The 13,663-nt window shown below is 41.8% G+C and overlaps 1 protein-coding gene across 1 annotated transcript in view; it reads right to left on the minus strand.

The window, feature by feature from the left end:
* Nucleotides 1-1,581: 1,581 nt before the first annotated feature.
* Nucleotides 1,582-13,663, minus strand: part of LOC306789765 (dual specificity calcium/calmodulin-dependent 3',5'-cyclic nucleotide phosphodiesterase 1A-like) — a gene marked incomplete at both ends in the record, with an annotated part of 71,075 nt that continues 58,993 nt past the window's right edge. The window contains 10 exons of the mRNA XM_079285836.1: nucleotides 1,582-1,601; nucleotides 1,760-1,822; nucleotides 2,245-2,475; nucleotides 3,128-3,297; nucleotides 5,107-5,227; nucleotides 6,687-6,768; nucleotides 7,964-8,084; nucleotides 10,801-10,902; nucleotides 11,292-11,420; nucleotides 12,078-12,178. Of these exons, the coding sequence (XP_079141962.1) occupies nucleotides 1,582-1,601; nucleotides 1,760-1,822; nucleotides 2,245-2,475; nucleotides 3,128-3,297; nucleotides 5,107-5,227; nucleotides 6,687-6,768; nucleotides 7,964-8,084; nucleotides 10,801-10,902; nucleotides 11,292-11,420; nucleotides 12,078-12,178 (1,140 nt within the window). The remainder of the gene's footprint in view (nucleotides 1,602-1,759; nucleotides 1,823-2,244; nucleotides 2,476-3,127; nucleotides 3,298-5,106; nucleotides 5,228-6,686; nucleotides 6,769-7,963; nucleotides 8,085-10,800; nucleotides 10,903-11,291; nucleotides 11,421-12,077; nucleotides 12,179-13,663) is intronic.

The following is a 13,663-nucleotide window of genomic DNA, read 5'->3' on the forward strand; positions in this document are numbered from 1 at the left end:
AAAATGCTTCTTTTCTTTCAATTACACATTCAGTGTATAAAGCTGAACCAGCGTTGCAGAGGTTCAATATGTTACATATGCACAGTAAGCGATATTTGCATCTCCTATACACAACATTACAAGCCTTAAAAACCCGGCATACAGACAAGAAGCAGACACAGTTTGGACTCGTAGCCTCGGATGCATCACAGAAGCATGATGGATTCAACTGGCTAATAAGTGTACGAGCTCACTGTAAACACGATTAAAACATTACACCAACAACCTCGTAGGCGAAGCTGCTGGAACATAACTGTACTGCAAAATAAAATACATATGCAAGCTTTTTTCTCTCATTCAGCGACAATCTTGACATTTTTGCTACAGCTTAAATAGATATAAGAAGGCATCAAGAAGAAGTCTTTTGACGAAGAAATGACATACAGTGGTGAGGATATTAGACACATCTCGTGCATGATTCATATCGGACGCAACAAATGCAAAACAAATAAGATTGTGACAAAAATAAAAGTAAAAGAAAAACATTTTGCATGTTACAAAAACTTGAATGTGTGATATGTTTGAGATGCAAAAGTTGCGTTCTAATTTTTGGATATTTCTCACCACACTATCTTACATTATACCCAAAAAGAAAAAAAACCTGTTGATGGATTGTGGAATTGTAGGATTTCTACTCCTCATTTCCTTACACATATACAAACTTTCAATATATACAGTAAAGAGGACAGAAACACACAAAAACAACACAAACCTGGCTGCAAGGAAATGCAAGGAATGCATTTGAATTGCACAATGTCTGAGGAAAGCACGAAGAAAGTAAACATGTGGAGGGAAAAAATATGAGCCACAAATCTAAGAGACTCCCAACCGGAGCTCCTGCAGCACAGGGACAACTTAAATGCTCTACACAGAGATACGTTTAATTCAGGAGTACTTTCTAGTAAAATATTAGCGCTGTAAACCTGTCAATTTAACCCCAATGAACTGTACACTTACTTCTATCCAGGACATACCGTGCAGCGGCTATAGACGTCCCTCTTGATGTACATCTACTCTGCATTTCCCCTAATGTATTCTTCAGTTAGTACCAATAGAAATCGCTGTGACGCAAAACCCTGCCTGCAAAACAAGCGTGTCTTGTGTGTCGACAGAGAAGCGTAATACAGCAGTGAAAAGTGGGTTTTGAATAGAATGGCTACATGTCTGGCAAAACTAAAATTAGAAAAGCAACATTTTCAGTGTCTTTCAAAGGCTCCTCTTCGTCCCCCCTCCCATCACAAAGGTCATTAAATATTCTTCTGTATTGTATTCATCAGGAAGCAGGAAGGTATGAATAATGCACGTGGGGTTGAGCTGCAAGCTCTGCATACAATAGCCTGGGAGCATAAACATGGTAAAAGTAAAAACAGTTAATCATACAGACAAAAAAAAGGAAGTGAAGGTGTCAGTTTCTTTGTGTCCTGTAGAGGGCGACACAGTCCAACTAATGGCTTCTCCTCTGGCGTGAGCGGGAGTCCTCGCATACAAGTAAAAGCAGGTTCCAGGCCAGTGAGACAGTGAGTGTGGTTCTCCACAGCTGGCTTATTCCATCGCCACCTCTGCTTTGGGAAAACAAACAAGGACTATCAAAAACTAGTCCTCTTTTGTTGTTCGACTACTTTTGTTTCAGCTTGGTGGACCTGATAAACTGGCAACTCAGTGTAGACACTTCAATTTATTTCTTTTGGCAATAGTCGTGGACTGCAGGAATAAAACTCACCATCGTCTCCTTTGTTCTTGTTTTCTTCACCCTCTGGAGATACAGTCCCTTCAGATAACGCTCCTGAAAAGTCAGAGTAGTCTTGTTATTTTGTCCACCACTGATGCACATTTAGTGGCGACAGACATGCACTCTATTCAAACAAGAAAATCAATCCTAGTTGACTTATATTCCTGCAATGATTCAAAACAATAAGCAATACTTCTCATTGACAAAACAATTACTGGGACCTTTCGGGGTCACCATTTTAACATACTTGGTGTAGCATCTCAGAATTATGTACCGGTATCTGCTTTAAAAGAAAGTGAATGGGTACCAAAAGTTGGGAGATGAACAAATCCAAACCGTGTCGCTGATAATGAAAATGAACGATAGAAACATGCACTGCAGCTTTGATGATCACTTATGTATGCATGCCAATGTACTGTATGTAAATTGCCTTATGCCACATGCTGCTGTGGGACTTCACAGTTCGCAGGACGTACCGTTCTGCAGTGGAGGGTTCTGGTGCGCGGCGCTCCCCGGCTGCCCTCCCTGCTCTGTTTCCCCCATGTTACCATCTGGTGGTCTGACCTCCGCCGACTCAAGCTCCTCCCCCTCCAGTTGGTCCTCCTTTGGTTCAGGCTGTTCTGGTTCTGTGTGGACCTCCTGGGGCTCCATCGCCTCTTCCTGTTGGGCTTGCTCCTCCGCTTCCCTTTTAGCTCTCTCCTCTGCCTCTGAGGTCACATGGAGGGTGGAGGCAGGTTAGCGTATTTGAGTGTCTGTGTGCATTAATTCATCGCAGCTTTATTCTTACTTAAAGCCAGTCAACGTTGAGGGAGCTCAGTTGACCGTTTCGGACCGTTTGATAAAACCTCTCTATGAATATTAACCTGTATCAAATAAGATTTTGGCCACTTGGGGGCAGCAGAAACAAGCTGAAAACACGTATCGCCTTTATGTTGACACGGTAAACTAGCAAACAGCTGCCTATTTACACATCCAGCTGTTACGGAGCAACATACGCATTCATTCAGAGTTGTGTTTCTGGTTACTGTTTTTGTTTCTACCAAATCCAGAGGCAAATATCTGGCACTTTATTTGCTAAATCCTTCATTACCAGACCAGATGCTCCATTACCAGCGAACTGTCTGTCTGCTGTTGAGCCTGTAGTGGACTGTGGATTACGAGAGCTTTTATTTTTTTTTTTCTTTGCTGATTTGAGTAGTGCGAGTGAACCAAACCGTAAAGATGCTGACTGGAAAACCAAAATAATAAAATGAAATAAGGTGTGCAGAGCTGCAAACAGATCATCACCACAAGCAATATGAATGTCCCCCCAAATCACCTCCATGTACCTGTATATTTGGTTGTATGGGTAAACTGTACCTTTAGCAGCCTGAGCTTTCCACCGCTCTCTATTCTGGTACACTTCTTCGTTCCACAATGCCTTAAAGTTCTTCAGGTCCACCGTCAGCAAAGAGCTTTGTCCCGACGAGCTGCTGTCGGAGCTCTTCACGCTGTGCCTCTTGGACTCCTCTGAGCTAAGACTGTTCAGACTGGACAGAATAATGCGTAGGATGAAGAGCGTTACAAGTGAATCAAGAGCAAGAGCCTACAGCCATGATAGCAGCTCTGTGTTGGCTGTACTGACACAGTGGTGCTTATTGAGCTAACTGCTAATGTCAGCATGCTAACAAGCTCACAAAGACAAATGCTCAAATGCTGACGTTTAGCTTGTGTAATGTTTATTCACCATCTTAGTTTAGCGTGCTCTATCTGCGAAACACAAAGTACTGACGCTGATGTGAAAGTCCTTAGTTAAAGTGAAAGTCCTTAGTTAATTTGGTCATAAACCAACAAATTAAGATTTTGACCTGATGGCACGAGACAAAAAGTTAAAAGAGCACTCTCACCTATTTTACACATAAATTCAGTTTGAACTACTTGAATGCTACTCAGTCTGTGTGGAAACAGTTTAATACTGTTTTTGTTGTTCCGGAGGGAGCTTTATAACGTTTCTAAGCTTTCACACTGAATTTAAAGAAATGGGCATTTAAGAGGCAGGGGTCTGATGGAACATGTTGTCAAGTTGCATTATGGGAAATGTGGAGTCAAAGGTTAATTAAGCTTGACCCATACCTGGGACTAAAAGTCAGCCTATCTCACCCTCTGCTGCTTCAATTCTAAACCATTCTTTTTCAAAAAGGTCTCTTGTGGATGCCACAAATTGATGGAAGTGCAAAACTAAATAGCTGGAGTTCCCCTTTTAGAGATTACAATTCCAGTATATCAGCTATGGCACATAGATGAGACATTTTAGTGTGGACCAAAGTGGTGGACCAACAAAACCGACAGACATTGCATCACTAGAAAGCGCTTAAAAAACAAGAGCTTTCAGAGCCAGAGGCACATTGAGAGAAGAAGAGAGAAAGACGGGTAATCAGAGGAAGACAGAGAGAGCAGACAAGTTACAGATGATTGAAAGCTGCTCTAAATGCTGGGAAGAAACAGTCCACGAAAACCCATCAGCACCCAGGTGTGTACGAAGACAAGGAGACTGCACAAGTGGCAACACTATCTGAGATTTCCACTCGGTTAACTTTGACTGGAGGCCCACTGAGTGATGCTAATGACTGCTGTTGAGGAGAGCGGGGAGGCTGATATTGATGCGCAGGTGCAACAGAAGATGCAGAACCAGACTCCCCAAGTAGGGCTGTTTTTCCCCAATAAGCTCACTTTAATAAACATAGAGACTATTTTTTTTAAATGATCTTTGTCTGGATAGTTTAATTATTAGTAACCCAAGAACAAGTGGAATAAACTTTCTCATCTGGATGGTTTCAAAGCCTTGCATATACGTGATTTAGTATGTGGCTGGAGGAAAAGTACTCAGCCAATTAAGTAAGCCAGTGGAGACCCAACCACTATGTTTTACATCTCAAGAGGCCATTGTGCATGCAGATCCAGCACTGAGGCCCACTCTCGATCAGGAACGAGTTTAGCATCTCTAAAATATCAATTTCAAGGTGTGTGACTCTGCCCGATGAAAGGTGGAGACATTTCCACGCACAGAAATGGATTACTCATGGGAGACTCATCTGCTGTTCTCCTCCATTAGATATGCTGTTATTGCAGGGGAGCTCTTGGGGTTTAATCAGCGAGCAGTTACTCCGACAGGTATGAGAGGTGAAGGGTAGAAAACGGTAGATTGTCCGTTCTTGTTGAGGCAGGCAGGTTGATTCAAATGTACTCGGATTTACATACATTCACCCACGTCCATCTGCTCAGTCCTGCTAGTGAGCAGCATCGAAGAAACTCAAGTTTTCATTTCCAAATGACTTCTCAGAGTAAGTGCTGCAGCTCACCTTGAGCGTCTGAAGCCGGCAAAACCTGCATGGGAGGCCTCGTCGATGAGCGGTTTGATGATGTGTTCCATCATGTCCGTCAGCACGGTGAAGGTGGGCACCACAATGAAGTCAATGAACCCTGGTGACAAAGATACCAGCAAATTCAGAACACAGTGTCATCTGTTTATACATATTCACATTCTTTATCTGAGTGTTTTAATGCATACGCGGACAAAAGGAAGCCCAGAACAATTACGGTAAAGCTGCAATTTATGAAATGAAGATCGGAATGTATTTCCAGAATGTTGTAAAATCAATTATCAAATCTTAGATACAAATAAAATGAAGTCCGTAGGTGTTAATGGTGCCTTTAGACTGTCCAGCTGCCAAAATGCAGATTGGAGAAGCTCTGAGCTGATAAAACGTTCATCTTCATCGACTTCAATTACTACTGTGCGGTCACAGCTATTGAAGGATAGGTTCAACTTGTCCAAGTCTATCTTAAAACAATATTCACATGGCTATATTCACATTAAACCGTTTATTTGTTGCTGTAATCTTTCGTCCTATGGCTACAAAGCCATGTCTCCCTAATCCTATTCTGATGTAAGAGATGAGGGAGAGTATGCGTAGTCCTGGCTTTGTGCAAAAATGCAGCCTAAACGGGAGCCTCTCAGTATTAAAGAAGGATAAAACCTTCAGGATTTGCTTTAACATTTCCAAGCGACCAGTGAGTCATTTGCAGACTTGTTCCCTGGATTCCGCCTTTCAGCCAACATACAGGCAGACTTGTCTTCTTGTGGAAGATAATGGGGCTTTACACAAGCAACATATTCTCTCTCCCAACTTGTCCAATACCACCGCTTGGTCAGTGGTCCTATACACTTCTAACCATGAAGCCCTGAGTACCACATAGGGTCAGTTTTGGACGTGTCAACTTTCTGTTCGTTACATGCATGCTTCTGAAAATAACGTTTCGTTTTCAAAGGACACGTACAATTTTCGGTCGTGACATGCACACAGTCTCTTTTCGAAATAAACCTTGAACGTAGGTTTATTTCGTTTTTAGGTTTACTTATGCAACAAAACTACTTGTTTAGGTTTAGGCAACATAAGTTCTTGGTTAGGCATATAGGATAAGATTGTGGTGTGTGGTGTGTTTGTTACTTAAATTAAGTGTGTTTGTTACGTAACTGAACTGGACTGTAGACCGTAAATTACGTAGCAGTGAGTGAGTAAGTAAGGCAACGTTGACTTGGTTTCACACAAGACACGAACAGCGGTCTCCAGGGTGAAAGTCCTGTGCTTGTTTGTTTCCTAATAAGACTCAATCAATAAAAAAATAAGTTGGTAAAGGACAGAGCTTTGAGATCTTTGAAGAAAGGAGACATTATTAGTCATAAGTAAGTTCTCTATCAAGGAAACTGTTCTCTATTATACGACCATTATTTATAAATGGAAGCACAACATTTAATCTTCAAGGTAAATAAATCCTTTACAAAGAAAACATTTTTTTTTTCTGAAATAAACTCATGCTTGAGCAGAACTTGTGTAGCCATACAGACACACTATTATGCTGGTGGTGCATTTGAACTCACCAATTTGGGACTGGGCCACCATTGTGGACTTTCGGTCGCAGAGCGGAGAGAATGGCAGGCCAAGCTCTGATTCTTTGTCCCCCTGGAAATAAAGCAGCTTCCTCAGTACATTCTTCTCATTCTTTGGTTTCTATAAAAATGTAGCTCACCCTCCAGACACAGACACTGGTAAACACACTCGTACACACCGCCGCCGTACACCATATGCTCACGCTTCTATCAACAGGCTTTGGGTTTGTCTGGCCTCTACCACAACAAGTGCTTTGTGACACAAATGTGTTTAATTTTCTCCTCTGATTTGTCACAAAAAGACGAGATGTAGAGTCAAGAGGCAATGTTCTTCAGAGGGGCAATTTATTGGCTGTTCATATCTCGAGAGATACAGGCCTTGTGAAAGCAAAGACAATAACAATAGCTCGGATAGTGAGAACAATGCGGATAAATAACAGAGGGGATGAAAGCAATGTGGCACGAGTTAGATGACTGTCCTTCTTGTTGACATTAACAAATCCACTCTCTATATTATTCAGAGCCAATTGCATTGTTTTGTCAAAGAGGTAATGTTCTATATTTTAATCTGCCATGGCGCTTTGTCAGGGGCATCAATTATAAAAATGACAAGGAGCAGAATGTCTGCAATGCCATCAAACTTATGAATGTGACTGCATATCTCACTAACGTAAAGCACCGTATCAAAACAATCTTTCACTGATATCATCATTGTTTTATTCTTGGTGTGCAGAAACCTAACACGCATCGGACTAAATTCTAAAAAAAATAGCTTTTGTTGCAGCCAGTACATTTCTAAACACCAACAGGAATGCAGTGTACTTCTCTGAGAAAAGATTAATCATTTTAAATTCATCTTTCAGCAATTCTGAGAAGTCTTAGGAGAATACCTCCTCCCAAACACCAGAGCATATTCACATCGCAGGAAGGGAACAGGTGTGATTTGAAGGTCAAGAATTTACTTTTCATCTCAATTTTTGAGCCAAAATTTTCAAAAAGTCGAAAAAGTAGTAATAATAGTATTAGTAAGTAAGCGGGCGAACTACACCTGCTGAGGAAGATCATATGACACGACCCAAAGCTGAAGAGCATTATTAATGTATAATAATTATTATTAATGTCTGCATTTCATTTAGGTTTTTTCGTTCAAGGGCCCTAGAAGTGTGCCTCTCTACATGTATCTGAATCTCACGTCTCCAAAACACTGAAGCACACACTGGACCAGCTACCTATGCACCACTCCGAGACCTAGCCATGTGCTCACTCACCTGTCTGAAGAACTCCTCCAGTAGGGAGGTGGTCCAGGGGTGGTGGAGGTCCCAACGTTTGGCCGGGTGGCTGATGTCTGCTGTGTGCAGCAGCAGGGACAGGGCTTTGGGCTTGTCAATGCTGCAAAAACGACCGAGATAAATAATTGTAAGAACTGAAATCGTTACAGGTACAGCCAAACGGTATTTTACCATTCACCATAATAAGATATAAGATCAACATTGACAAGGGATTCTTGGTTAAATACACCTGGTAGGCCAAACCCTTGCTTAGCCATTGTCCGAGCAAAATGAGGACAAACACATATTCTCGACAAATCTGCAACAAGGTTGTTGAAAAATACCAAACATGGAAGAACATTTTCAAAGGCGAGAGTCCCTGAAAACAGTAGGGTCAATCATCAACAAAATAAAAATGGAAAAGAAATGTGGCACAGCTGCAAATGTTTCTACAGTAATCTGTCCACAAATATGGACCGTCTGAGCAAGAACTGCACAACAAGATGTGAAAAAACTGATAATCCAGTATATCATGCTCAACATGTTGCCTAGTTGCAGGTGAAAAAATATGTAAGAGAACCCTCAAAGATATGCGATTGCAATGGCTGACTGCAGAAGGGTTCAGGTGTCTGTAGGTCTAGGAGCATTTACACTTTGAGGATAAAGCTGGTGACACTGTCAACAAATCCCATGAATAGTCCAAAACCCACAATGTGTTGGTCTGTGTCCTGATACTGTTTGACTTCTAGGAGTGGGAATCACCAAAGGCCCCACAATACGCTATTACCACGATTCCCAAGTCACGATACAATATAACTGCGATTTTGTGATATGCTGAGTATTCTATGTTTGTGTTCATGGTGTTAAAGAAACATGTCAACCAGAACAACACTGCGGCTCACTGATTAGTTTTAATAGCTTTTGGGAAACAATGAAGCTGCAGGACAACGCTTATTATTGTATCAAAGAAAGCGCTGCAGGGTGGATGTCAGCTGTAGGAAGGGAGAGAGTCAATGAGCATGTGGACCGGCTTTTATAGCCCGAAAGAGCCAGGTGAGCTTCATCAAGCTGATGACCCTCTCTTTGTCAGCCTGCCTGCTGATTGGCCAGGACAGCCTCCAAGACAATAGAAGGGGTGTCCCAACAGTAACACGTGGGATGGCATTGATCTAATAGAGGCACCCACAAGAAAATGCTAAAATATTTCTCTACAAATCCTCATTTAAACAGATGCTGAAATATACATAGATGTCTATCAGCGTGTGCATAACACACACATGCACAGCTACCTAAAAACAGTGAAGCACCTCCATCCAAAAAGAGTAAAAAAAAAACGCATTAGGCAAATCGATTTTCTACACTGGAACTGGTGTGAAGAAGCATCATTTCACCTCATCAGACATCGGCCGTGTCTGAGATATCACTTGATAACCATATCAAAATAATGGACTGATGCATGAATGAACAGACACAATCCAAAATGGGAAATAGGCCCACAAATGAAAACACACACACACTCACACACACGCATCACAGCACGAGGTTAAATAGAGGTGAGAAAGACTGGCTCAAATTTCCCTTCATTCCATTTGCGGCAGATTGAGTCTTAAAGTGCACTCGAAGCAGCCCTGGAGCAGACTGGTTTGAATTACTTCACATTAGAATCTATTCAGCATTACTGCTTCCTGCAGAGTGCAAGCTCATTTATCTGCATGCATGCGCGTGTGTGTACCTTATACTGTAGCATTATGATCACTTTCCAGTCAGCACTCTTTTAAATTTGATATATATTCACAAGCATAGAAAGCATAATATTGTTGAATCCTAAACATGTTCTCAGGAAGCTATTTATCGCCACATCATTGCTTTTTGAGCAGTTTTTTTAATTGTGAGTGAAAAGAATACCCCGAAGGTCAACGAGCTCCATCAGCAGTGATGACTCATCACGTCATATGATAGTTTGCTTTATAGATGTCTTTTATTTCTGTTTGCAAACGACAGTGCCTGCATGTAGGGCAGTCCCGGTTATCGGTCACCGTAGAGGGGGCGGTGCTCAAAATGTGTGATTAGGAAGTTCTGGCTGCAGTCTGGTGACCTCGGTCGCAGCAAACAAAAATGCATTCATTTGAAACATATTTACTTCCTGTTGCGACACACCAGGGTTTGTCTTCAACATGGCTGAACTTCGACTTGCTGAATTAAAGAATAATTGGTAAGAGGCAGAGACAGAGAGGAAGACGTCAGTAGGCTACCTGCTAGCTTTGTTTACTTGTATCAGAATTTAGTTTCTGATAACATAAAAATGGCTGTTATGTGCTTGTATAGCAAAATACAAGCAGCAGAACATTAGTTCTGGCAAAGACACTGTTACATAGTTTGTGGGCGGCTAATGTTTTCTCTCTGGTCATCTTATCAAGTAGCAGCCTCACCGTGTGCCAGCAAACCTGCCAGCAAACCTGCCAGCAATAAATCTTCCGCCGGCTGTTTTTCACTGTTGTGTGCAGATACATTTCACCATAGTGTGACTGCACCATGACTCTGCTGCAGACGTCCTGCACAAAAACACAAACTAGCCTGTGTTTGTGCCTGAGAGGGCAATAACTTGCTCTATACTTGCACTGTATGATGCATGATGTTTGGTATCTTTTTGGCCACACGATCCTCATTCCATTTCAATTTGTTATTTGGGGTAAACAACACCTGAACAACAGATATCGTCCCAGTCCACCTGATTACAACATGAATGCGTGTTGTGTTGTGAATGTTTGAGTGCATCCTCAGGGCAGCGCTAACAGGGGCGGGGAGTGTAAACAGCAGTGAAGGAAATGTCAACTGACCCCTCAGGTTGTTGTAGGAAGTTCTTCATGGTTTTAACTTGCTGGAAGTGGCAGGACATATCTGTGGCCAGCACCATCTCCACCACCAGAGCCCGAAGCTCTCTGGAAGAAAACAAAGGTGAGGAAAATGTGACAATGAGCCATGTACTGTCAAACTCACAGGTAATCAAGCTGACTTATTTCTGAAGTTGCTCAAATGAAATGACAACACAGTTTTCGAGAGCTACTTATAATGTCTGCCCTGACAAGTTCCAGCTTATGCTGTGAGGAATCGGATTTCAGCTGTCTCCTTTAATGTATTATCACACAAAACAGTCCCATTGAGCACAAAGTTGTTGGACCTTGAAGGTAATCCAGCTTTTATGATTTTCGCTCCACTGAGCACATTTGTTCATCTTGAAAAATAAGAGATAAATTCATTTTTGGCTGTGAACATGTACATTATGAAACTGTTCTGCTCGGCCTGCCTGGTTTCTATCTGTCTTACTTACCTCCAGTCATCCTTGGAGAGGTTGGAGAGGATGTTCATCTCATCGTCTTCCTGCAGCAGGCGGTAGGCTGCGCTCACATGGTGACTCTCCAACACTGCGCGGTCATTGTAAAGGATAGCTGTGTCTGACCTGTCAAAGAGAAACCAAAGAGCAATCTTTCTATCGGTCTACATTGGAAAGAACAACTAAGAGAGAAACGATTGATCCCTGGATGTGGCTTTGTCTTTTTAATTAAATTGTGTGTCCCTGACTTGGGAGGCGATCCACTGTATGGAAGAGTCTTGAGGGACAAAATCAAACAAAGAACAACAAAAAAAAATGGATTATGTACTACCTCTACTGTACAAATAATATGTATAAAGCAATAGTCACAATGTCCAAGAGATACAGGTTGTACACAATACAAAAATGATCATCTCTGAAATGTATCATGTATAGAAACGTTCTGGTCTGGACAACATTATTGACATGAAGTTTTCAAAGTTTAATTTTGAGAATTAAAGGAATCTGGACAACTGTAGGAATTGACTTTCAGTGTGAAAGTAAGGATACATTATGAAGTAGTTTATCAACAAAACGAGTAACTTTAATTTTGGTACAATCTGTTCTCTGAAAATCAAGTTCTCAAAGGCAAATAGTTTGGAGTTCATTTGGACTCCCGTCCTGCCTCAGCGTTATTACTGCACTGCAGGCGACCTCAGTGTGATTGTGAAGCTCCCTCGCTGCAAACGAAAACATTGATCGGCCGAGTCGGCGCCATGCATTCATGATCGTATGATCCATTACCTTGTCTGAATGTGGAAGTTGTTTGTGGTCCCCGTGTGCTCGTAGTCGTGCACCGCTGCCGCAAAGATCATGGCAAAGATCTCAAGCTCAGTCAACCAATGCTGCAGGCAAAAAAAAGAGGAGAAGAAGGGGGGGGGGGGGGGGGGGGTGAACATAATGAGGAGGAGGGGAATATTAAGAGAAGTATATGGAGAAGAGAGAGGAAAGGTAAGAAAAGCAAAACGGAAGCTTTAAATAAGACAAGCTCTGTTGAGAATCATATTCTAACACTCCTTCCTCTTTTCCTTCCAGACAGGGTCTCAGTCTGGTTTGTCCCTGTTACCAAATATACATTTAAACATGACATCACAGTACGTTTTTCGTGTGTTTTGCTAATATTGCTCGTTGCTGTTTTTAGCCCTTTGAAGTGTGCTTTGTAATATTGAGCTATAATAAAAATTGACTTGACACGACAAGGTGAGGATACCCGTTAAGCTTAAGTTCAAATTAAAACCTTTTTCGTGACAAGAGAAAAGAAGAGAATGTCGTGAAAGTAACAGCAACTCCTATTGCTCAACCGAGAGTAAAATAATGAGATTGATACCACACTCATGTCTGTGTGGTGAATATGTAAATATGTAGCTACAGCCGGGGGGAGAAATCTAACCTGGCTAGCTGCTTGTGATTCTAAAGCAAACAAATGTGATATAATGTGTACATTTGTGAGCTTCAGAGGTGCTGGTAGACTGATATTCTCACCTTCAGACAGAGCTGGCTCGCTGCACCCCCCCCCCCCCCCCTATTCCCATTCTTCATGCTAAACTAAACTCAGCTTACCGCTGCTGGTAACTTAGTAGCTTTGTATTTACTGTACAGACTAGCGCTTTGTCTGCTTTTTTTAAATGTACTTTTAGTCCCGAGCTCAAAAGTCCATGCTTGTTGTCATATTTAGGCAACCTCATCATGTTTATTTTTGGTCAATCTTCAGTTGACAAAAATTAATTCTTAAATGATAATAAATGTCAGGAACAAACTTACTGAAAGCAGATGAAGCTCATTCTATGTAATTTCGTTGTAGTTCGTATTTTGAAATTCCAATTTAGCCACCTCTATTTTTGGTAGCTAATTTCGTCTTCATCATTTGCGTTCATGAAATTAACACTGCAGTCCTACTTGTGGTATTGAGCTCCTCATTTAATTCCCGGCAAGAAAGCGAACAAGTGTATTTTTCCAGAATGTCAAACTATTCCTTCAACTGCCAGAAAAAGAAAAAAACAGCAATAGTGAAAATTGAGTTTCATCATGTGAGCAACAACCACCTGACTCTAGATAAAGACGTGAATGGTCAAACGGATGAGAATTATGTGGACTGTTCCTGCATGTGTGCGCTTTTTATTTATAGGCGTTTATATTTAACCTGTGAGTGTTTGCAGCATCCACACACCTGTGACTGGGAATTTTCCTCTGATGTGTGTGCATCTGTGTACACAGAGTGGGGATTTAGCTCAGGACGGCCAGTCGATATGGGTGACGAATCAACAGTGCGGATGGGGGAGTCATTAAGAACAGCGGGGTGGGGATTGGGAGGTGGGTGGGGGCAAGATGTC

This window comes from Melanostigma gelatinosum, assembly GCF_949748355.1.
Source record: "Melanostigma gelatinosum genome assembly, chromosome: 15".
Taxonomy (NCBI): domain Eukaryota; kingdom Metazoa; phylum Chordata; class Actinopteri; order Perciformes; family Zoarcidae; genus Melanostigma; species Melanostigma gelatinosum.